General features: G+C 39.0%; 1 protein-coding gene across 1 annotated transcript; it reads left to right on the top strand.

Annotated features, from left to right (window-relative positions):
• The first annotated feature begins 1,494 nt into the window (after positions 1–1,494).
• On the top strand, positions 1,495–20,897 carry LOC137296148 (phospholipid-transporting ATPase ABCA3-like). The gene is made up of 19 exons (XM_067827848.1): positions 1,495–2,122; positions 3,304–3,537; positions 5,392–5,642; positions 8,678–8,915; positions 9,847–10,020; positions 10,462–10,643; positions 11,152–11,280; positions 11,447–11,576; positions 12,183–12,337; positions 12,972–13,127; positions 13,289–13,499; positions 13,682–13,931; positions 14,291–14,436; positions 14,677–15,690; positions 16,171–16,386; positions 16,541–17,049; positions 17,509–17,696; positions 17,827–17,997; positions 18,871–20,897. Exons 1-19 carry the CDS (start codon positions 1,825–1,827, stop codon positions 19,319–19,321), a joined length of 5,103 nt encoding a protein of 1,700 aa, XP_067683949.1. The 5' UTR covers positions 1,495–1,824; the 3' UTR covers positions 19,322–20,897.
• The last annotated feature ends 4,575 nt before the right edge of the window (positions 20,898–25,472 follow it).

The raw sequence follows: 25,472 nt of genomic DNA, 5'->3' as shown, positions 1-25,472 counted from the left end.
CTCCAATTTCTTTACAGCGGGTTTGATATCGATCATAATGTATTGACAAGCTTCATCAGCCTTTCACGGGGCATAATGCAGATGTGGTTATCTGCCCCTCTCTACTATGCACATGCAAAACGCATCCTCTCATTTTATGACTAAGGTTAATGTAGAACACAAAAAATCACATCCATATCTTCAGTTCAAAAATATTTCTAAAACAAATACTCACGTTGTTTTGGTTGGTTCATTGCTTTTTCCCAAGGCCGCTGATTGTGTACAGCATCACCTACGAAAGTGTGTTCTTCTAAAAATGTCAGAGATGCTATCCAGAAGCTTAAGAATAGGCACAAGCCAGGGTCGTATAATTAGCCCCGTACTGTTTCCTTTGTTTCCTAAAGCTCTTATTGACACCACTATCAGTAAACGGCACATGCATATTTGTCTGGAAGTTAGTGGAAAAAATTAGCACATTCGTGTTTGCTGGTGATATTAATGTAAATTCATTGTGCATTAAAGTCACATTGTGTTAAATTGCAGAAAGAAATTGTCAGTGTTAAACGCTTTGGTAACAAGTATAGTACTGTAGTAAATTTAGACAAAAAGATTGCAGGTGTATCAGTATATAAGCAGAAACGTAGTGTTTCCTAGGTGGAAAATACGAAGTTGTGTCAGCATTGAAGAGCAATATCATCCCAAAGTCATCATGGATCTTGTTAGACATACATGTACCTTAGCACAAGCTGAAAAGGTGCATTTTCTCTCTTACTACAAAGGTGATGTATCCGCTAACGCTGAGGTCGTAGTCATTAGGGCGCGGTATGTCTACCACAAGAAGCTATGATAAGATAACAGATAGAGAAGGCGTACCGTTGAAACCATGCACGATAACAAAAGGGAGGGTCGTTGAAATTGATCGAACGAAACTAACTTACAGTAAATCAGGATTATGCAATAAGTGTAAAGAAACTCAAATTCGAAAGTGATATTATCTCTGAAGTTAAATCCTCGAGAATGCTGCTTGGAAATCTACAAAAACAGTCGGAGCCAATCGGGATATGAAGCACTAATTTTTGCATGTTCACGTATAACGGAGAAGCACTATTAAAAGCAGCTTCTCCTAAACAAACAAACAAATGTTATCGCGTGTTACTCCCTATATGTGTTCACTGAATCATAAGATATGAAAATACACTGTAATCTAGAAAATTGTCAAATGATGTTTAATCGCAAATATAACATGAATCATTGAATCACGAGTATTATTATAAACATCCGGGTTGATGTCCACCCGGGCGTTGAATTTAACGATGTTAGATATTGGATATTAGATAATACCAGTGGACATTTGTAAAGCGCCAGTGTCCACCCACTCATGTACGTTCATGGCGGTAAATACGATAGCTTGTCATGACTAGTTGATCTGTTTAAAGCTTATCTCTGATGTCATACACTATACAAAGGGAGACAACTTGTGGAACGATAAATCTTGAACGTAATCTTGACTTTACCAGGTCATGTGGATGTATATACAACAGGCGGGTGTAATCGAAGAAACAATAACGAAACTCGCACTGACCACAAATTGATTGTCGTCTGCCAGATGGACTATTGTATAACCTTGGTTACAATATGTCCAGCATATGTATCAAGAACACCATCTTATTAGTCAGATCGTTCTAAGTTCGTATGTGATGTTGCAATCTCGTGGCGTGATCTAGGCCTGAGTCAACAGTGTAAGGTGGTGAGATTGTGGGAGTTTACTATAATGTCATATTCACGATTCTGGCATTCATAAAGCGGCGTCTATCGTGGACAGTGGGACAACTGGACAGATTCAACATGGCCTTCTTTCGACAGCTCCGGCTGCTTATGTGGAAGAATTACCTTCTACAACGTAAAAAGATTTGTGTGACAGTCTTTGAAATTGTTTTACCGCTGATGTTTGGAGTGATATTCTTCAGCATGAGATTCATGGTAACAGTCCATCATGACCCAGCGAACATATATGGAGCTGAAACAGTGACTAGGCGAATAACGTCTTATGGTGAAAGGCAGATTCTCTTCACACCGAACAGCACACTTATCACTGGACTATTTGGGAGTTTTAACGAAACCTTTTCACATAATCCTTATTCAGGTAGGTTTATTTTCTACACTGCCATGATATCGGCTCCCTGGATCATGTAAACTATTGATAACAGAATACTTATCATGGTGGCTAATAACACGTGATATTGAGGATATGGCTGTGCGAATTGATCCGTCTTTCACAGGTGTGCCCTCGCCAACACGACGTTGTCCATTACGGGTACATAAAACAGACCGCTTGAACGTAAATAAATGTCACCTTCACAACAAACACTTTCAGACACGCATATAAGCTCGCACGCGCACGTACGTACGAACGCACATTGGAAAGCTTATGGTTGATCAAATGCACTAAGTCACAGATATTTCGACACTGTCATTACTTATTCTAATCCGCTCTGTGTATTTCAAATGTATAATAAATAATCCCATCCATCATTCATTCAAACGCACGGATGCACGCACGGACGCTCGCACGCACTCCCGTGGTGCATCATTTAAGGTTAAACAGTGTGTTACGTAGATACAGGTTTGACAACGACGACGCATACGATACTAGGCGATTGAAGAAAACGTGAGAGTGTTGTTTCAGGTCTGAACAAACGTTCGACCCAATTCAGCTAATGTCAATAGCTGATTCGGGACGTGAAGTCTGAGCTAGTCCTGGTTTGATGAAGAGTGCTAAAGAAACACATCCACTCACGACTTCATTACGATGGTTGTTTTAGAAAACACGAATCTGTGCACTTGAACACATCAAAAGAAGTCCAGTCATTCATTAAACGCACAATAGTGTGAGTGGATATTACATGCAATCACTTGATAACCTTGGCGTTCACGTACCGCTGTTGCTTGGCAGGAATACTTTTTTGGGGGTCAGGCGAACAACGATAACATTTTGTGCAACTTGTGTGAGCGTCTGGTTAAAAAACATATTCGCGCAGTATGTATTGAACGTGAACAATAAACTCCACCGAAAAATGAAAATAATGCTGGTGTGTTTCTGGTTGAGTATTTACTTCATCAAAATGAATTAAATTAGGACAATTGCATTTTATCCTGAGTATAAAAGTATGCTCACTAGTAAAACCTATTGTGACGTGGTATTTTTCTCGCTTGGCAATCTTAAGAATTTTGTCTTGGAACTGAACCAGAGACAGGATGTGAAAATGGTCGAAGAAATGCGGCCAAGCAGGTCAGTTGAGTAATCCATTTCCACCATTCTTACAGACATACCTGTCTTCAAAGGGTTTTCATCGAGGAAAGATATGCTGGACTACTTCAGATATAATTCTGAACAAGTTGCCTTTGCTGTCGAGTTTGAAAACGTTGCAATGACAGACACGATCCTGCCCAAGAAATTACGCTGCGCAATCCGTCCCAAAGGTGAATCCCGTGGCTGGCACACCACCGAGACCACGCCCTTCGTCGCCACACCAGGACCAAGAGTTTTTACCGTTCCTGGTACGTATAGTGTTTGCTTGTTGTTTAACATCGAGCTAATCCGTATTCCAACTATCATCAGTGAACGATACTAGTCTGGTCCAGTCCCGTTTGTCGCCCCTTACAAGTACAACATGCATAGATTACAATGATACCAGCTACAACCAAGTACAACGCTGTTGTCAATGACAGCTGTTTTATATGCTGAGCAAAAAAGTTAAGGAACCCCAATATTCAATATTTACGTATTATATGGATAATAATATGAAGTATGAAATGCTTTAATATTTAAAATGTGGGTGGTGTTTCACTTTCTGTGTTGATTATAATTATGCATAACACACATATAGCTCAGTTCAAAGCCGTTTCACGGCTTGTTTCAAAAAGTAGATTATGCTTGTTTCGTTTACGAAGAGACCATGTTTATAGAAACGTGTAAGTGTCACAATTTAATCGAATGTCATCATCTGAGTCAGTGAGTGAGTTTAGTTTGACGTCGCACTCAGCAATATTCCAGCTATATAGTGGCGGTTTGTAAATAATCGTGTCTGGACCAGACAATCCAGTGATCAACAACGTGAGCTTCGATCTGCACAATTGGGAACCGATGACATGTGTCAACCAAGTCAGCCAGCCTGATGACCCGATCCCGTTAGTCGCCTCATACGACAAGCATAGTCGCCTTCTATGGCAAGCATGGGTTACTGAAGGCCTATTCTACCCCGGGACCTTCACGGGTCGTCATCATCTGAGTAGATGGTACTTACATCTACATGGCGAAATTATCATGTACCGTATTTCTTCTACTAAAGGCCCGTTTTTCAACAGACTTTCAGAAACTGCGCTTGTCATTAGAGGTCCGGCGCTTAGTGGAGACCCTGTGTTTGTTGTGTTAGGGTCCATTCCTCAATACAGTTACCTATTTTTGGATCAAGGGGTATACATTTACATCGTTGCCGGCGCTTATTAGATCTCTGGCCCTTTTTAGAAGAAATACGGTACGTCAATATAAGTATCATGTACGAGGAAAGTATTTCTGCGTTGAGCATAACTTTGCTTTCGATTGTTGCAATAATAGGCTTCCATACATGGTTATATGCAATAATGGCAATAATGGCTGCAGTCAGCAATAATCCAATAATCCAACTGTATCTATGCGACATAAGGTACGATGGTACTCTGTCCAAAAGATGGAAAACTGCTAAAGGCGTTATACATTAGTCACACATATACTCGATTGCCATCTATTCAAAGTAATGTTGACAGTCAGGAGAAATTTTATTCCTATGCTGTTGCAAATACAATTGCAGTAGCATTATTATTGCATGCTAATCTTTTATTCTTAGGTTATTAACGTATCTTGTAATATAATGGTCTAGTAAAGGCAAGATGACGCTGTCTTTATTCCATCCAGATATGACGTTTCGGTGTAGGTCCTTACACAGTCAAGTACGTGTAAGGATCTGCATGGATTACGAAACTAAGCATAATAATAGATTAAACAAGTTGTTAAAATAATATCTTTCCCTTACTAATATTACCAACTTCAATGAACACCAAACAGTTTACTACTTTGCACGATAACATTATAAATCATTGTGCAGTTGTTGCCTTGGAAAGTTGTTAACGGTATGATATGTGAGTGAGTTAAAATTTTATGTCACATCGGCAATACTTCAGTGATATCTTGGAGCAACTAAATATACTGAAAATACATACACTTATACTTTTTACAACGCTGACAGCGAAGGAAAGTGAGTGTGACAAATAGCTCTGAAGACTGTACTTTATGAATTTTCAAGTTTACGCTGGCTTACGGTAGCTTACATTAGCTTACGTTAGCTTACACGTGCCTTCTGTGTGCATCCATTTCAGATTACAGCCAGTTTTTGAGTCTTCAACGCATGTTATATGAAGCCATCATCAAACATTTCTCCCCCAACTCATCTGCTATACTTCAAGACCTGAAGGTGGAAATGTTTCCAATGCCATACCCGCCGTACATCGTCGACTCAATGAATGAGCTGCTACGGTACATGTTTCCTGTTTCTCTGATGATGGGCTTCATCCTCATGGCCATCCAGACAACAAAGGGAGTCGTTTATGAGAAGGAAAGAAAACTGAAAGTAAGTCTTCAAACTTTGGAGTAAACGTACAACAGTTATGAAATGTTACCACTGTTATCAAGTGTGACCACAATTATCAAATGATATCACAATTATCAACTGTTATCACAATTGGTCAAGACAGCAATGCCATGTAAAACGAATGTGTCCCGAATGTGTCCCCCCGTCCGAACCCCCTAGGACTGGTGTATAGTATGTATAAATATGGCTTGCGGTAAAATAACATGTACATTTTGGGTTTTTAAGTAAATTCACAAACTTCTGTATGTTGGGATTTACACAATACTATTGGGGTGTATATCTGAAGTGTAAATGAGCACAATTCCGTAACATATCTGTAGCAGGAAACACATTCCAGTCTTCCAGATCAGATGAACCATTTTTCATTTTTGATTGTCTACCACATGTTTTGAATGCAACAATCATTTCGGTATGAATCGACCGTCCCCACTTTTTTCAGTATTTTTCAAGATCACATATTTTCTTCTGCAAGTTTATGACACAATCTCCAATAATGAGATAGATAATGCATACACAGTTTCACCAATGAAGGCACCAGTATATTCACCATTCACAATATCGTTTACGAGTTCCCCCCCCTCTCTCTCTCTCTCTCTCTCTACATATATATATATATATATATATATATATATATATATATATATATATATATATATATATATATATATATATATATATATATATATATATATATATAAAATAAAAAGAACGGGAGAGAGAACACAGCCCTATCACACTCCAGCAGTTAATTTGAATACACCAGTCATAGTCCGGTTACTACATCACACAGCTGCTCACACGTTCGAATAGACAATGCGAAGAAGAGAGGGTATTTTCCCATGTAAACCATTATTCAAAAGAAATACAATAATTGATTCCTATCAGCAGTGTCGAAGTGTGTTTATAAGTGTACAAATTCACAATAGAATTTTTTCTCGTTATATATTATAAATTGTAGAGTTAAGTATGAATATCTGGGGCCCGTTTCACAAAACTCTCGTAAGCCTATTAAGATCTCGTAACTTCCCTCGTAGCCTTCCTGCTTCCTATGTTTCAGTATAGGAGGTACCAATGCTACGAGAAAAGTTACGAGACCTTAGGCTTACGAGAGTTATGTGAAACGAGCCCCTGGCCAATAGTACTATAATTGTCTCGAAAGCCAGTTTGTGACTGTGCGTCCGGAGTTGATATCCAGAGTTTTATACGCGCATCAAGTACTGAAACGTTACTGCCAATGTCTAGAAGCGCTATTCCTCTATAATTATTTGGATCATCTCTATTTCCTGTCTTGTGCAGTGGCACAATAAGGCCTCAGAGCAAAGTTTATGATGGTTTCCCCGTATTAAGAATTTCATTGAAAAGACGTTTATAGGAAGATGACAATAGATGACACGTAGTTTTGATAGCCTCCGTCCTGATACTACCTGCCCTAGGGGATTTACCGCTTGTCCAGTTATAAACTGATTTTCCAAATTCTTCCGCTGTAATTCCATCACACAGCATGTGGTCACAGTCTTTATACTGACTTTATACATGACTTAACATCATGGTCACCAATAATTGTTATACATCATCACCAAATTGGAATTAATGGTCTTAATGTGGGCTGAGCAGTGAACTGAAATATTCAAATCAGTTATCAGCTGATATGTTACCACAACTACGTTTCGATTGTTAATAGCCTTCCAAAAGTCTTCGCATATATTAGGGGCGTAGGTGTAACCTAGTGGCTAAAGCGTTCTCTCGTCACACCGAAGACCAAGGTTCGATTCCCCACATGGGTACAATGTATGAAGCCCTTTTCTGGTGTCGTTCGCCGTGATATTGCTGGAATATTGCTAAAAGTGGAGTAAAACTAAACTCATTCACACACTCACTTTACATGTATTGCTCTCTGTTGCATCTAAAATTACATTTTCAATATATTTCTTCAAATACCATTTTTTGTGATTGCGTAGTTTTTTAGTATCTCGCTTTGCATCGTTTGCACGATGCATGTACAGGATCGTTTGTCACTTTGAATCTATCTAAAAGTGTATACTTTATGCGTTTTACAATTTGATATTCCTTGCGAAGCCACTTGTGCTTTTTCTTGCTTTGGTCTGTGAGTGTTGCGTGAATGTGAGTGTCGAATATCAGTGAGAAACCATGACTGAGCAGGTCAAGCAAGCAGGTTGAGGTTTCATTCATGTCATTATGGATATTGTCGAAATCCCAGGTTCGATTCCCCACATGGGTGCAATGTGCGAAGACAATTTCTGGTGTTCCCCTCCCTGATATTGCTTGAATATTGCTAAACGACTAAACGCACTCATGCTATTGTATATATGTCTTTTAATGTACATATGGTGATACGTAAATACAAATTTGTCTGCCAGGGCCTAGATTTTCGATGCTCTCTTAGCGCCAAGATAGTCTTAAGAAAAATGTTAATGTATGCGACTATCTTAGCGTTAAGAAACCTTCGAAGATCTAGGCCCTGGCCTCCACGCGTACCTGTCGAATGCATGTTACTGAGTGTGTGCTGCACGTGCGAGATCTGCTGGCGGGTCACGTGACAACAACAAGCTTACTGAAATCGGGAGGTGGTCAGACTCTGTTCTGGTGAATATTTCAAAATCCTAGTAATAATCGTATAAATCTGTAGGCACATTACAGTAGTATACCTCGCTGTGATCGTGTGACTATAAATGTGAAGTCTGACCCGATTTCTCTTTCAAAATGTGTAGTTTGGTATATCTACACACTCTAATAACTGTTTACCATGGGTATTTAAGACATTGTCTCTCGACATTCTCGCAATACTAAAATAATCTGTTCATTAATATGGAGATAGGATCGTCCTCTGTAAAATACGGTAAAACTGTAAAACACCGTAAAACCAATACGAGAGTTCAAACCACCAAAGAATGTAAATATAGCATCGTCGGTGTTAACTTAACCATTTTAACCACAAGGCTATCCTACTGCCACTTGAAATTCATAAATGGCCACGACTATTTCTTCCTCTCCAGGAATCCATGAAGCTGATGGGTCTGAGTGCTGCAGCTCACTGGACGTCGTGGTTCTTGACCAGCTTCATATATGTGGTAATAACAATGGCACTGTACGCTCTGCTGTGTGGAATCAACGCAAGTGGAAATGGGGCTTCTCTGGCCAAATCAGACCCCTCCCTGTTCTTTGTGTTCCTCCTCTGTTACGGCGTCTCCATCATCTCCTTCTGTTTTATGATCAGCGTCTTCACTCAAAGGGGTAAGTGTTATTGACATTTTATGTACTGTACAATCGCCCATCGAACAAGTGGAGTGAGTGAGTGAGTGCATTAAGCAATATTCCAGTTACATGGCGGCGGTCTGGAAATAATCGAGTCTGGATCAGACAATCCAGTGATCAACAACGTGAGCTTCGATCTGCGAAACTGGGAACCGATGACATGTGTCAACCAAGTCAGCCAGCCTGACCACTCGATCCCTTTAGTCGACTAATACAACAATCATAGTCGTCTTTTATGGCAAGCATGGGTTGCTGAAGGCCGATTGCTGAAGGCCTTCGCGAGTCTCAAGCAGGCGGAAAGCATATTGGTCAATATATGATGTTACAAGGAACAATTGTAAAACCGAATCCATAAAATTAATAGATATAATGAAGGGAGGCATACTTCTGTCGTTGTCAGTCAGGTGAAGCAAACATTAATTGCATCTTTTGAAATGCATTATGCCATGCCGTTAGTGGTTAAGGTTGAGGGCAGATTAATGTTCTCACGCGTTTTACATATAACGTTGAGTGCTTGGAAACATAATCCATTGGATATGATAGTGACTCATTATCCCAATGTAATGAATGAGCGCGTGAGTGAGCTTGGTTTTAAGCCGCTTTTAACACTATCACAAAGCGGTTTATCAGCGGGTCACACATTGTCCTCATATGGGGATCCCAGGCCGTCGCCGTGACGAGCGAACGCTGTGAGAACCAGGCTACCTACAGCCCTACAATTTCATGATATTGCCTTCCTTAAGCATATATTTTCTCAAGTATGGCACTAATTATTTTCCATTTTTTACTATTTCTTCTTCTATTTTTTTGTCTGTTTTTTTTATGTCCCTTCTAAATATATTTTCTAGAATTTTAGGGGTTGCACCGTATTCATTCACCATTACAAGGCTTCGTTTTTCCTACATTACAGCAAATATCGGAGCAGCAATCAGCGGGATCGTGTTCTTCCTTTCCTACTGCCCGTACTTCTATCTTGCTATCATCTACCAAAACATGTCTCGGTCAGCTAAGCTGGCTTCATGTCTCCTGTTCAACATGGGAATGGCGTTCGGTGCAAATGTCATATCACTCTATGAAGGAGAAGGTACGTTTCATGCACCCTGTGTAGCAGAGATAAATACAGCTTGACTTCTAAACCTTTGGACGAGACATTGAAACTTATCAGTTTTAATTTTCAAGTTTTAATTTTTTAAATTCTAAAATCTCTCAATCTTGTTCCTGTCTTGCCAGCATACTGAATGCGACAAATACAAGAATACACGTCCAGTGTTTTGTATCACATCACTCAGTAAAAGAGTTGATGTGTTTCTCTTAACCATTTCAAACACCACTGTAATGCAAAAAATGAATGCACTCCTCATCTTAATTGCTAAGCAGACTTTGAACAATGATATTTTCTGAATCGATAATTACTCTGAATCTTTCCTAAAATATGTTTGTTTGCCTACTGTGCAGCCCGACATATTACCTGCGCACATGTATCTGTACATGTGTGTTTCACATATTTGTAATGATGCTTGTCTAGGTTCAGGTGTTCAGTGGTCAAATTTTCATGAGCCCGCTACTGTGGATGACAATTTCACCCTGCTGGACGCCATGTTGATGTTGCTAGGCGACACGGCAATCCATCTCCTAATCACCTGGTATATTGACAATGTCTGGCCAGGCGAGTTTGGCGTACCGAAGCCATTCTACTTCCCTTTCACTGTAAGTACTTCTGAAAAACATCAGTGCAAGCATGTGAAGTTATACAAAAGACACTTCTAAAGTAAAATGTATCAGTTATTGGAAGACCTACTGGAAGCCTTATATCGCCCATTATGGGGTGACATTTATGCATCTGTTTATATTTATCATAATGAATTTTGTTTTCAGACGTTTACAGTCCTTGTCAGTGAGTGAGTGAATGAGTTGGGTTTCACGCCGCTTTTAGCAATATTTCAGCATTATCATTTCAGCAATATTTCAGCATTATCATTTCAGCCATGTTGGGCATCGAACCCAGGCCTTCGGTGTGATGAGCGAACCCTTAAACCACTAGGCTACCTCACCGATCCTTCTTGTTAGTGCAAACATGATCGTAATCGTAAATGAATATAGAATTATGCTTTTCTGTATTCTCTAATACTTCTGTAATTACAACGCTTGGTGTGTAATATTTTTGGAGCCACACTCTTATTCACATTCGGAAATGCTGAAACATTTGTATTGCCAGGGTTCCTATTGGTGTGGCACCAAGCAGATTCATGGTGATTACTCAAGTAATCAGAACTTGGATGAAAAACACTTTGAGAGGGAACCGAGTGCTATGGTGACTGGAATATCCATTAAAAGTCTCAGGAAGGTATGAACAATGGTGCTTCTGATAATCTTCTTGCATGTAGCTATGCCCTTTTAGGTTACAATAAACTGTTGTTAAATCCAAGACTATAACAAATAATAAGTCCTTCTGTTATCCACATTCTTGAAACCATCTTTGACATTAATCAAAAGACCTAACCAATTAAAAGGTGTTCGGTTCCGGATCTAAGAAGAAAGTAGCTGTAGATGGCATGAATCTCAACATGTTCGAGGGTCAGATCTCTGTTCTCCTGGGCCACAACGGTGCTGGGAAAACTACAACTATGTCGGTTCTTACAGGTACATATATTCAATGTTTATAGAATGAATATTCATATCTTTTGTGGACGTACATGTAATATACCAGATACCTCTATTGTAGTCAGAACCTCCCTTGATGGCCGATAACCAGTTTAATATATTATCTAGTGCAGGTGCGAGATTTTACTAGCTAAATGATCTTGTGCATCACGGAGGTTTAAGACGAAGGTTTTACGCAAACATCCGCTTCGTAAAAATGCTGGATGAGGACTATTTTATGGATATACATCTTCTTTATTCTGGACACGGAGATTCTAATGTCGTTATTATATGTAATTTTGAGTGATATACATATATACAGACAGACACACACAAAGATGTTGTACATCCATAGAATTAGTCCCCATCTTTCATTTACATATTTCTAGAATGCCAATCAAAGAGGTAGTAAAATGCTGCACAGCGAGCTGTTGTGTAAGATTTTACCATGCGATTGTTCAAATAATGGACATCTGTGAGCTGAACTATTTGTGTCTGACTCGAAATGCGAAGCTTCGTCACATCCGTACATGCCAGTCGTGTACACTGTATTGGACACGTGACACATGTCCTTTATACAATGACTATAATATTTGTGTATGCAAGGTTTCATCCCTGCATCTGGAGGCACCGCCATTGTGAACGGCTACGACATCAACAACGACATCCAGAGTGTCCGGCAGAGTCTAGGTCTTTGTCCTCAACACAACATCCTGTTCGACAGTTTGACTGTCCAGGAACATCTGGAGTTCTTTGCCTGTGTAAGTTTCGATTTTTCAAAACGATCCACATATCAGAATCCCGATTACTAACATGTATTCATAGAAACAAACAAGGGAAAAATGAAAGCACTAGTGTTCGTTTATCTATTTCCAGAATTTCACTTTCAGTTCAGTACATAGGCTGTGAAGAAACCTGGAAAAAATACAGCAGCACATGTATTTTCAAGTGTTCCATGATTTGTTTCCATGGGTATTTCCAAGCGAAGTTTGGATAACAATATGTTCTTTGTTTGGACACGCATACCTATGCTGATCACATATACGTTAATCTCATTTCTGTCAGTGTTGCACAATCAAATCCAGTGCTCCTTTAGCAAGTTATTGAGGGATGGTGTTTTTTAAATGGGCATATAATCTGATATGTTTCTTATGCTAACATCATATCTCGTGACCTTCAAATTTCAAATTAAACTCATGAAGAGTGGTTCGGGTTAAAATCTGAATTGAAGGATATCTGAATTGGAAAAAAACAACAAAAAAATTAAATAAACAACAACAACAAAATAAATAATAAATAAATAAATAAATAAATAAAACAAAAGTAAAAAAATATGCGTCAACAATTATGACGTATAATAAGTAACAAAAAATTCATTGTTTGGGCTTTTTGAAGTTGAAAGGTTGCTCGAGTAAGGACGTTCAATCTGAAGTTACTAACATGATAAACGAAGTTGGTTTGCGTCACAAGACTTACTCAGAGTCTCGGCACTTGTCTGGAGGACAGAAAAGGAAGCTCTCTGTCGGCATTGCATTGATTGGAGGATCAAAGGTATCGTAAATCAGTCTTTTATCAATATTTTAAGCGTGACGAAGAACACTGTGTATACTGATGAAACCATTTACATTTTGTCATTTCGTTAAAGCCAGTTCGTACATAATACTGCAGAATAGTACGATTTGGGTATAGGAAAATCTTTCTTGTATGATCAGATCGTTATTCTGGATGAGCCCACTTCCGGTATGGATCCTGCAGCCAGAAGACAGACATGGGACATCCTTCAGAGGAACAAGCAGGGCCGGACCATGCTGCTGACCACTCACTTCATGGACGAGGCTGACCTTCTTGGTGACCGCATCGCCATCATGGCAGAAGGGGTGGTCAAGTGCTGTGGGACATCATATTTCCTGAAGAAACTCTATGGTACGGTTGCTTAATAATACCTATTCTGTGATCATTGCCTACTTGAAAAATCTGATGCGTTGTTTGAATCAATTTCAATGACCATCTTGTCTGTAATGTGCGTGTGTTACTTTGTGATTTGAGTGTCACCTCATCTACCTTAAATGCTGCTTTCAAGTCACTGGATGTTTCTGTTTCTTCAGGAGCTGGCTACCACCTGGTGATGGTGAAGGAACCCACCTGTCAGGTGGCATCAGTGACGGCAGTTGTCCAGCAGCACATCCCTACAGCAGTCCTAGAGAGTGAGATCAATGCTGAACTCTCGTACCTCCTGCCTGATGACCAGTCGGCCAACTTTGCTGCTCTCTTTAATGAAATTGAAACACAGAAGGAGACGCTTGGCATATCTAGTTTTGGGACAAGTGCAACTACCATGGAGGAAGTATTTCTCAAGTTAGTGTTGACATATATTTTAAACTCACAGTAGAGTATCAGTTCACAGATGTGCTTTAATCACGATCACTTTTAAAGTAACGATAAATTAGAAAATATTAAATGATTCAACGATCTGGTTCAATATACATATACTTTAATGTAATGAGCCTAGTTGTTAAAGAGTTCGGTCGAATGCTTAAGACCTGGGTTCGATTCCCACATACGTACAACGTGTGAAGCCCATTCCCAGTGTTCCCTGCCATAGAACTCGTGGGATAGCGTTAAAGGGGCATAAAACCATATTTACTCATTCGTTCTCCACAAACACAATGTGACAATGTAAGGCAAGCATACTGAATGTAGTGTACGTTGAACAGGGCGGGCGAGGAAGAACAAGACGAGGATGGAGGTGTGAATGGAGATAACCATACAGAATCAAGGAACAATCTGATATCTAACGGATCAAATAGCTGGAACAATGGAAGTTATGAACTGACGGACAGGGGTGCGGCTAATATATTAGGTAAAAGAACAGTTTTTCGCAACTGTCAGGTCATAAATGAGATATACTATTCAAGACATCCCAAAGTATGACTCTTCGCCGTTTGGCAACATAGGTAGAACATACTTCAACTACCTAATCAGGTCTTGCGCAAGAATGCATTTGGAAAGTATAAGTTTGCATTGTATGGGCTACAGATATATGTATGTACACATGTAATATTTACCTATAATCCATTATTCGTTCATTCATACATTTCAGCATTCAACCAGGGCTTCACAAAAAGCAAGGGAATAATGTTGGAGTTATCCCGCTTCAGAGGAATGTTTGTAAAGAAGGCTCTTCACACATGGAGGAATAAGACCATCACCATCGTCCAACTTCTGTTGCCGGTTATTTTCACCATTGCTGCCCTGGCTATCAGCAAGGTAGATCCCGGTGAAGTTGTCGAGGTTCCACTGACTCTTGATTTGACACCATTCAAAGGTACCTACGTGCCATATGTTTATGGCCCAAACCAAAGCGTTTCTTCTGACAACCTGTCACGGGCATTTGCACAAGCCTACCATGATCAGTTTCAAGGGACTCAAAACATACCGGAGATGATAGATTTGTCGAAATATAACATGACAAGCTATTTCCTATCGAGAGCAGAAGACCTTGGAATTGGACGATACAACAAGAAAATGATCATTGGAGCTCAGTTCAAATCTAGCAAAGATGCAATAGGCATATTTAATGGACAACCTTTCCACAGCCAGCCGATAGCGTTGTCGTTTATGATGAACGCAATTCTCCAATACTTTACATCTCGGGATCATTCTATTACTACAATTAACAATCCACTTCCCCTTGACAATAAAGAGACATCGAAAAATACCCTTTCGTCAGTATCTGCTCTCGGATTTTCTGTGGCTTTTTGTATTATCTTTGGCATGGCCTTCTTAACTTCATCATTCGTGTACTTCCTCATCAAGGAGAGGCTGGTGGGCGCCAAACATCTTCAGACTGTTAGTGGAGTTGGACCGTTTGTCTTCTGGTTGTCCAACCTGGCCTGGGACTACATCAACTACCTGATTCCATCCTTCTTGTTGCTGATTGTGTTTGCTGGGTTTCAGTCTCCAGCATACACAGAAGATGGGAGATTGGGCATCGTGTTTCTCGTCCTGTTGGTGTATGGTTTGGCAGTTCTGCCATTCATGTATGCACTTCAGTATATGTTCAGATCTCCTCCCACCGGGATGGTTGTCATCGTCATCTTAAATATTGTCACGGGTAAACGCAATTTACGTATTTATGAAGTGTGAGTGAGTGAGTTGGGTTTTACGCCGCACTCAGCAATATTACAGCTATATGGCGGCGGTCTGTAAATAATCGAGTCTGGACCAGACAATCCAGTGATCAACAACATGAGCATCGATCTGCGCAATTGGGAACCGATGACATGCGTCAACCAAGTCAGCGAGTCTGACCACCCGATCCCGTTAGTCGCCTCTTACGACAAGCTGAGTCGCCTTTTATGGCAAGCATGGGTTGCTGAAGGCCTATTCTACCCCGGAACCTTCACGGGTTTATGAAAACAAATACAATATCCAGAAATGTTTAGGATCTGTGTCCCATCTATACAGATCAGAGTTTACATATAAAAATATGATGCTCAAAAGAATTTGTGGAAACATTGCTGACAGTGATTCTGTATATCCGTGAGTTTTAGTTTTTGTTCTTTTGCTGCATTTTCTCACTTTTCCCAAACAGGTTTGGCAACACTTATGACGGAATTCATTCTGACTATGATGGGAAAGAAAACGGAAGCTAATATCACTGACTGGGTGTTTCTTCTGATATTCCCTCACTACAACTTTGGCAAGTCCTACATGGATATGTACAGCAATTATTTGTACCTGGACAAATGCACTCAGCAAAACTATGCATCACAATGTGCAACAGCACAAGGAAATCCATGCTGCAAAAGTTAGTTTATATTTTCATTTCATCGTAAATATGATGTAAAAAAATCCATATGCAATGGATATTGTTCATGATTTATAATTAACTGATTTAGATTTTCTACGTTCCGTCATCTTATTAGTCAAAAGATACATCTCATAATGATTGTGTTTTGCAGATTCATGCAAGTTGTACTGCTTTCCATTCACTGAAAACTTTCTTGATTGGGACTCTCCCGGTGTCGGACGCTATGTAGTCTTCATGGTGTTCCAAGGTATTTTGTACATGTCTGTGACACTGTTCATTGAGTACCAGGTACCACAGAGAATATGGTACGCCCTCAGACCACAGGAAACAGAAGAACCGCAACCTGGTGCTACATCCAGCACAATGCAACAGGTTCCAGAGGATGGAGATGTTCTCAGTGAAAGGCAACGTATTGATCAACTTTCCATAGGAGTCGGGGACTCAGATGCACTGGTCCTAAAGGATCTTTATAAACGCTACGGGAACTTTGTTGCTGTTGATAATCTGAGTGTGGGTATACCAGAGAAGGAGTGTTTTGGTCTCCTTGGACAGAACGGAGCAGGAAAGACAACAACGTTCAAAATGATAACTGGAGATGTGATGCTGACGCGTGGCAATGTTTTCTTGAAGTCCTTTGACATCAAGAATCACACACAGAAGGTATCTGTAATCAGTAGCGTAGCATACTGAAGTTTATACTGAAAGTGTTGTGTGCCCAACTCGATTTTGAAAAAAGTATTTCATTTATATCACAGCATGTCAGCTAAATGTGTCAGACAAAACCCGATTGTATTGTAGATGTTCCTGACAAACAAAGGTGTAGATGTCATCATGATGAACACGGAATTCGAACCTACATCAATTGACTTTCGTAACCATACTTACCGATGCTCATTCTATATGCGTACATAATTTTCAACATAAATAACGAGTTTAATGTATTTCTGTAACCCGATGCAAGCTATTATAGAAGACCTATACTGTTTATAGGTCGTGTGTGAAAGGTGTGATAGGGTGTACGGGTCAATTTTCCTCGTGTAATCATATCGTTAGTTTACTGACTATTGCATATCAATGGACCTCGTTTAACATAACAGTATGTCAACTAAATCATCTCAGGTGCAGGAGAACATGGGCTACTGTCCCCAGTTTGATGCTCTGATCGACCAGATGACCGGACGAGAGACTCTCACCATGTACGCCAGACTCAAGGGAGTGCCAGAGAACTGCATCAGAGGCGTATGTGACAATCTGTTGGATATCATGATGCTCAGGCAATATTCTGACAAACCAACATCTGAATACAGGTAAAGAACGTTGACATCATTTATATATGGATCCTTCCAATGCCGAAAACATTATTCTAATTACAACTTTGTTCAAGTCGCATACGTATGTAGTGATTTCTTACTGAATGTATGTTAAACACTCCTACAGTGGCGGTAACAAGCGTAAGCTGAGCACCGCCATCGCTCTGGTCGGAGACCCGGCCTTCATCATGCTGGATGAGCCGTCCACGGGGATGGACCCCAAGGCCAGGAGACAGCTCTGGAACGTACTGTCACAGGTGCGGGAGTGCGGTAGGACACTCGTGCTCACGTCTCACAGGTAAAAATAGGGTTGATATAAATACATGCACAAAGGTTTATCGCAACACCTATCATGTTTAACACCCATGCAGCCATTTATATTGACTGTATTATTTACTTTGACCCTCCATCGCATCGTGCATTTTGCATTTTTTGCACAAGACGAGCACCACGAGCAGCTTGATTCGTGTACACGTCACTGAGAAAATACATTTGAAGTTTCAGTACTGACAACGTGATCACTTGTCAAATGTCTTGATCGTATAAATACTGGACCTCATCAAAAACCAAAAAAAGATGGCAAGTTATTGATGTCACCTGGAAAGGTCTGACGAAGGTCGATTATTCTTTTCTTTGGAACTGATGGCAGAGCTCGTGTTCGTACCGCAGAAACACTGCATATGCAGTGCGGAAAATCCCAAAGCAAGTATTGCTCTCACACTCTGTAAACTTGACCAGGTAAAGATGAGACAAATCAGAAAAGGTAACGGTATTCAACTTCAGTGTAATCAGAGGGGTCAGGGACGTTATTATAGCTGGTGAAATTGCGCCAAATATTGACACGATGGTCATGAAGATTAGCGAACTAATTAACGGCATATGATCAATTTGTTGCTCTGTTTGCTTTTAGAATTCCAGTGTCTCGTTGTTTTGCGTTCAGATTTGCCAATTATCTATTCCTTTGTGTCAATTTATCAAGATAGTAAGTTATACCAAGGTTTGGATAAAAACATTTGCTAAGGTTAATATGCTAAAACTATGAAAAATATTGGGTATTGCAATACCCGTTTCCATTTGCATGTATTCCAATTTGCTTCTTTTAACGATTATATTTAAATATCCAGTCCTTGAAAATCACCATGCAGCAATACAAAGAATGTGATCTTTTCAGCATGGAAGAATGTGACGCCCTATGTACAAAAATTGCCATCATGGTGAATGGAAGGTTCGTGTGCCTTGGAACACCACAACATTTGAAGACCAAATTCGGCCAGGGTTACACGTTGATAGCCAGGATGAAGACGGTTGAAACCGAACCAGGAGTATCAGAAGAGACAGCTCCCGCTTCAACGGAACCCCTGGTGAGCTTCATCAAATCAACTTATCCTGAAACCAAAGTGTTCGACGACCATCAGGGTTATGTTCACTTCCAAGTTCCTTACAGCTCTGTCAGTCTGGCTCAGGTCTTCACCGTGATGGAACAGTCCAAGGTGCAGTTCTATGTCGAGGACTATTCAGTTCACCAAACAACCCTGGAGCAAGTGTTCCTCTCATTCACACGTTCACAGATCCCACCGAGGGAGGACACAACTAAACTTTACAAGAGGATCTGTTGCTGCTGATGGATGTGGACAACATGAATCGATGTATCCACACTCCTGGTAGAGAGACCTGGCTTCGAATACATAACTACACAAGATCTCGTCCACGGAGTCGCTCCAGACGAAATCGTACTAATTTTAAGTTTGATTGCTAATGCAGAAATATATTCACCAGTACGGGTATTTTTCACCGTGACATATGATGTTTTCATACATGTACAGCCGCCTCTGACGTCTAAGGATGTTAAGTTATGGTGTTAAGGACCAGGGTAAATGTCATTCCAGACTGCTGACATAATTATTATCTCTTTTGTGTTGATACTGCTGTTTAACATATGCATAACAGCATGTGTTGCCATACTTCTATTCCTTATTTAACGTGTTTCAATGGCAATGTATTTGAGGATAACCATGTACTGAAATCAAGTGCAAAACAGTTACAAAGTTGAAAAGATCACCAGCAAGCTTTGCGACCTTTATGTTGCATGAAATTATTCATCCGGATTAGAACTGGTCTTCAGCAACACATGCTTGTCGTATGAGACTACTAATTGGATGACCCGTGAAGTTCCCGGGGTAGAATAGGCTTGTCGTAAGAGGCGACTAACGGGATCGGGTGGTCAGGCTCGCTGACTTGATTGACACGTGTCATCGGTTCCCAATTGCGCTGATCGATACTCGTGTTGTTGGTCACTGGATTGTCTGGTCCAGACTCGATTATTTATAGACCGCCGCCATATAGCTGGAATATTGCTGAGTGCGGAGTGAAACTAAGCTCACTCGCTCACTCGCTCACTCACTAACGGGGTTGGGTGGTCAGGTTCGCTGACTTAGTTGACACATCCATTGTATCCCCTAGATGATCACTGGGTTTTGTGGCCCAGACTCGCCAACATATAGCTACAATACTGTTGAGTGTAGCGTGAAACAATAAACTAAGCAGCACCGTCCTGTCCGTTTTGAAAACGCATGAATCAGTTCGGGATGATACCGATGAATGAATAGGTTGAGTCAGATGACTGGAAGGAAGTTAAAAGCTAAAAAGGAACCCCCACCCACCCCACCCCCCATAAGTTCTGGGCCCTTATTCTCGAAACGTTCGTAGCCCTAAGAATTCCATTCCTACCTTTGATCGCAGCCAGTGTGTTAAGAATGGACTTAAAAGTTCGTATGGCAACGAACGTTTCGAGAATAGCTAGCCTGCAGTTCATACAGAAAGTTACATTTAAGCCAAAAGAAAATATGTAAACATATTTGTGATTCACAGAGGGATCCAGTCATGTTTAAAAACACAACTGTGTCACCCTAGCATGCTCAGACGAGCAGGTAACTATCAGACCTCGTATCACAATGCCCTGCTGATGACATATAATATTGTCAGCTCAGTCTATTCGGCTGGTTTGATTCAATAGCGGGCAAAATATAACCCGAAAGTGGGTTGGTGTACAATTCATTTAACAACATTAGTGTGATCAGCTTTGCACTGATAGATAATTTGCAAGAAACACCTCTTACTCGGCTACAAGGTCAAATGGCTACGCAAGATGCCCTGCATGATTACCTTGGTACGCCAGTGACAATAAAGCTTGTATGTGATTAGTTTTATTCTAGATGCTTTGTGAGTGAGTGAGTGAGTGTGTGAGTAAGTGAGTGATAGTAAGTGAGTGAGTGTAAGCCTCTGACACTATGGGGAATGTGAGGTCCAAACCTAAAAGATCTTAAAATTATCAAAGTTGTATAGAATGAGCAATCTCATTGTATGTATGTATGTATGTATGTATGTGTGTGTGTGTGTGTGTGTGTGTGTGTGTGTGTATGTATGTAGTATGTATGCATGCATGCATGCATGCATGCATGCATGCATGCATGCATGCATGTATGTATGTATGTATGTATGTATGTATGTATGTATGTATGTATGTATGTATGTATGTATGTATGTATGTATGTATGTGTGCGTGTATGTATGTGTGTATGTGTGTGTGTATGTATGTATGTATGTATGTATGTATGTATGTATGTATGTATGTATGTATGTATGTATGTATGTATGTGTGCGTGTATGTATGTGTGTATGTGTGTGTGTATGTATGTATGTATGTATGTATGTATGTATGCATGCATGCATGCATGCATGCATGTATGTATGTATGTATGTATGTATGTATGTATGTATGTATGTATGTATGTATGTATGTATGTATGTATGTATGTATGTATGTATGTATGTATGTATGTATGCATGTATGTAGTATGTATGTATGCATGTATGTATGCATGTGTGTATGTATGTGTGTATGTATGTATGTATGTATGTATGTATGTATGTAGTATGTATGTATGTATGTATGTATGTATGTATGCATGTGTGTATGTATGTATGTATGTATGTATGTATGTATGCATGTATGTATGCATGTATGTAGTATGTATGTATGCATGTATGTATGCATGTGTGTATGTATGTGTGTATGTATGTATGTATGTATGTATGTATGTATGTATGTAGTATGTATGTATGTATGTATGTATGCATGTATCTATGTATCTGATTATGTATCTGTGTATCTATGTATGTATCTCTGTGTCTATGTGTGCATCTATGCATGGATCTATGTATCTATGCATGCATCTATGTATCTATGCATGTATCTATGTATCTATGTATGTATCTCTGTGTCTATGTGTGTATCTCTGTGTCTATGTGTGCATCTATGCATGCATCTATGTATCTATGCATGCATTTATGTATCTATGCATGCATCTATGTATCTGTTTATGTATCTATGTATCTATGTATGTATCTCTGTGTCTATATGTGCATCTATGCATGCATCTATGTATCTATGCATGCATATATCTGTGTATCTATGCATGCATCTATGTATCTGTTTATGTATGCATGTATCTATGTATGTATCTTTGTGTCTATGTGTGCATCTATGCATGCATCTATGTATCTATGCATGCATCTATCTGTGTATCTATGCATGTATCTATGTATCCGTTTATGTATCTATGTATCTATGTATGTATCTCTGTGTCTATGTGTACATCTATGCATGCATCTATGTATCTATGCGCGCATCTATGTATCTATCTATGTATCTATCTGTGTATCTATGTATGTATCTATGTATCTGTTTATGTATCTATGTATCTATGTATGTATCTCTGTGTCTATGTGTGCATCTATGCATGCATCTATGTATCTATGCGCGCATCTATGTATCTATCTGTGTATCTATGCATGTATCTATGTATCTGATTATGTGTCTATGTATCTATGTATGTATCTCTGTGTCTATGTGCGCATCTATGCATGCATCTATGTATCTATGCATGCATCTATCTGTGTATCTATGCATGTATCTATGTATCTGTTTATGTATCTATGTATCTGTGTATCTGTTTATGTATCTATGTATCTACGCATCTATGAATGTATCTATGTATATATCTATCTATGTATCTATGTATGGACCTCTGTATTTACTAACAACAGAAACTACAAACCATACGCCCATATTCACACATAACGTTAGTAAGCTGAGACGACTTGTGTCCTCACTAACACAAGAACAGAATACATGATTTCTTAATGTTGCATGTGAAAACTGTGATGAAATGAAACTAGAAACGTTAATGGAATAACTCTAAATTCATACACATTTGTAGACAGTTAACAATCATTTGTGATAACTATCAAAACACTGACATACTTTTTGAAATATGTTAGCTTTATTTTGTTAACTCCATCTTCACTATATTTCCATAATGTTATATCAGATGTCAGTCCCATTGCTCAAGGCGTCTGGAAGAAGAAAGAAAATATCATAGATTGGATACTGTGTTTTAGAAGGCCATTGATGCATTTGTGCCTTGCGCATGTATTATGGTATGTCGTGACACTGACCAAGCTTTAGCCAACGATACAGTGATAGATGTAAAGTCAGTATATGCGAGGACTATGTATTTATTTCACTTCTTTGTTAGTAATTACAATCACGATTTCACGATTTCACGATTTTGATACTACTATGATTTGAAAATGTCTCCCCTTAACCGCGTCGTTTCTGTTTTAAAATTATCTTTCACGGAACTAATAACGAAATTTCATTTGTAAGAAATGTTTTATTCTAATTATGGGAATGCCAAGTTGCGAACAACGACGTATCACTGAAATGCGCAAATACGTTAATGAAAGCAACCGATTTGGGGAATTTCAGCCATGTTTAACGGGTGTAAATATTGTGAACGTCTAGCTAAAATCTGTAATTCACTGACTTGTTACACAATAACATATTATTTCTTAAATACTTGTAGAACATTTGACAAGAGAAGAATGTAAATACAGATGCACTTACACTATCTTAGAAACATGAAAGAGGACATATAAAAAATATTATTTGTTCATTATACCCTCAAAACATCCATAACGTGGGTTGAGACAACTGATGCATTGTTCCTTATGAATGGTGCCACAGTATCCATTTTCGCAGTGTCTTATCACTCTTTGGCTAGCGTACAAGATTATTCGAATCCCGATTCTGGCTGAAATATGGAAAAATGTAGGTTTGGGTGTTCATGTTTTTACGATACCCAGGTTTACTAGCGGCCCCCAGTACCTGAGAAGGGGTGAGATAATGTACATTGACACTGTTGTCACAACTCCGAATCTCAACAAAATATTCAGATTCGGGATTCAAAAGCTCAAACCCGAATATGAAGAAAAGTCAATGTTGAGACTGAAATATGGAAAAATGTAGGTTTGGGTGGTCATGTTTGTAAGATTTTAATCCCGAATCTGAAAATAAAATATTCATAGATACATAGATACATACATAGATACATAGATACATGGATACACAGATGCATAGATACATACATAGATACATAGACAGATACATAGATAAATAGATACATAGATACATAGATAGATACACAGATACATAGATACCTAGATACATACTTAGATACACAGATACATACATGATACATAGATACATACATAGGTACATACATAGATACATGGATACATAGATACCTACATAGGTACATTCATAGATACGTACATAGATACATACATAAATATATAGGTACATAGATACATACATAGATGCATAGATACATAGACAGCTATATAGACAAATAGATAGATACAGAGATGCATACATAGATACATAGATAGATATACACATACATACATAGGTACATACATAGATGCATAGATACATAGACAGATAAACAGATACATAGATACTTAGATACGAAGATAGATACATAGATACATAGATAGATACACAGATAGATACATAGATGCATACATACATACATAGATACATAGATACATAGATACATGCATAGATGCACACATAGATACATACATGATACATGATACATACATAGATACATGATACACAGATACATAGATAAATAGATACATAGATACATAGATGCATAGATGCATACATACATACATAGATGTAGAGATAGATACATAGATAGATACATAGATAGATACATACATAGATACATACATAGATACACGCATAGATACATACATAGATACATACATAGATACATACATACATACATACATACATACATGCATGCATACATAGATACATACATAGATACAATCATAGATACATACATGCATACATACATACATACATACATACATACATACATACATACATACATACATACATACATACATGCATACATAGATACATACATAGATACAATCATAGATACATACATACATACATACATACATACATACATACATACATACATACATACATACATACATACATACATACATACATACATACATACATACATACATACATACATACATACATACATACATACATTAAATCCCGAATGTGAACAAAAAATCAGATTCGGGATTCGAATCCCGAATCCGTTTCTAACTTCATGTTCCTTTGGTTTTCATACCTTAGGATGTCGTGAAGACTGGACTGGTAGGAAGAGACCAGCTCTGACATATAGCTCAGTGCTGCACCATTCAAACAGTGACAGGCAAAACACAAGATCTTGAAGTGAATCCGGGCTTCTGTTGGTAGACAGTGTAGGGGCACCAATGTTTAGTGGCATCTTTGGTGCACGACTCACAATACGAGCAGTCATGTAATATCAGGTT

Source organism: Haliotis asinina, chromosome 9 (assembly GCF_037392515.1).
Source record: "Haliotis asinina isolate JCU_RB_2024 chromosome 9, JCU_Hal_asi_v2, whole genome shotgun sequence".
In the NCBI taxonomy this organism is placed as follows: Eukaryota; Metazoa; Mollusca; class Gastropoda; order Lepetellida; family Haliotidae; genus Haliotis; species Haliotis asinina.
Note: the sequence above shows the minus strand (reverse complement) of the source record. Positions and strands in the feature narration are given on the sequence as shown.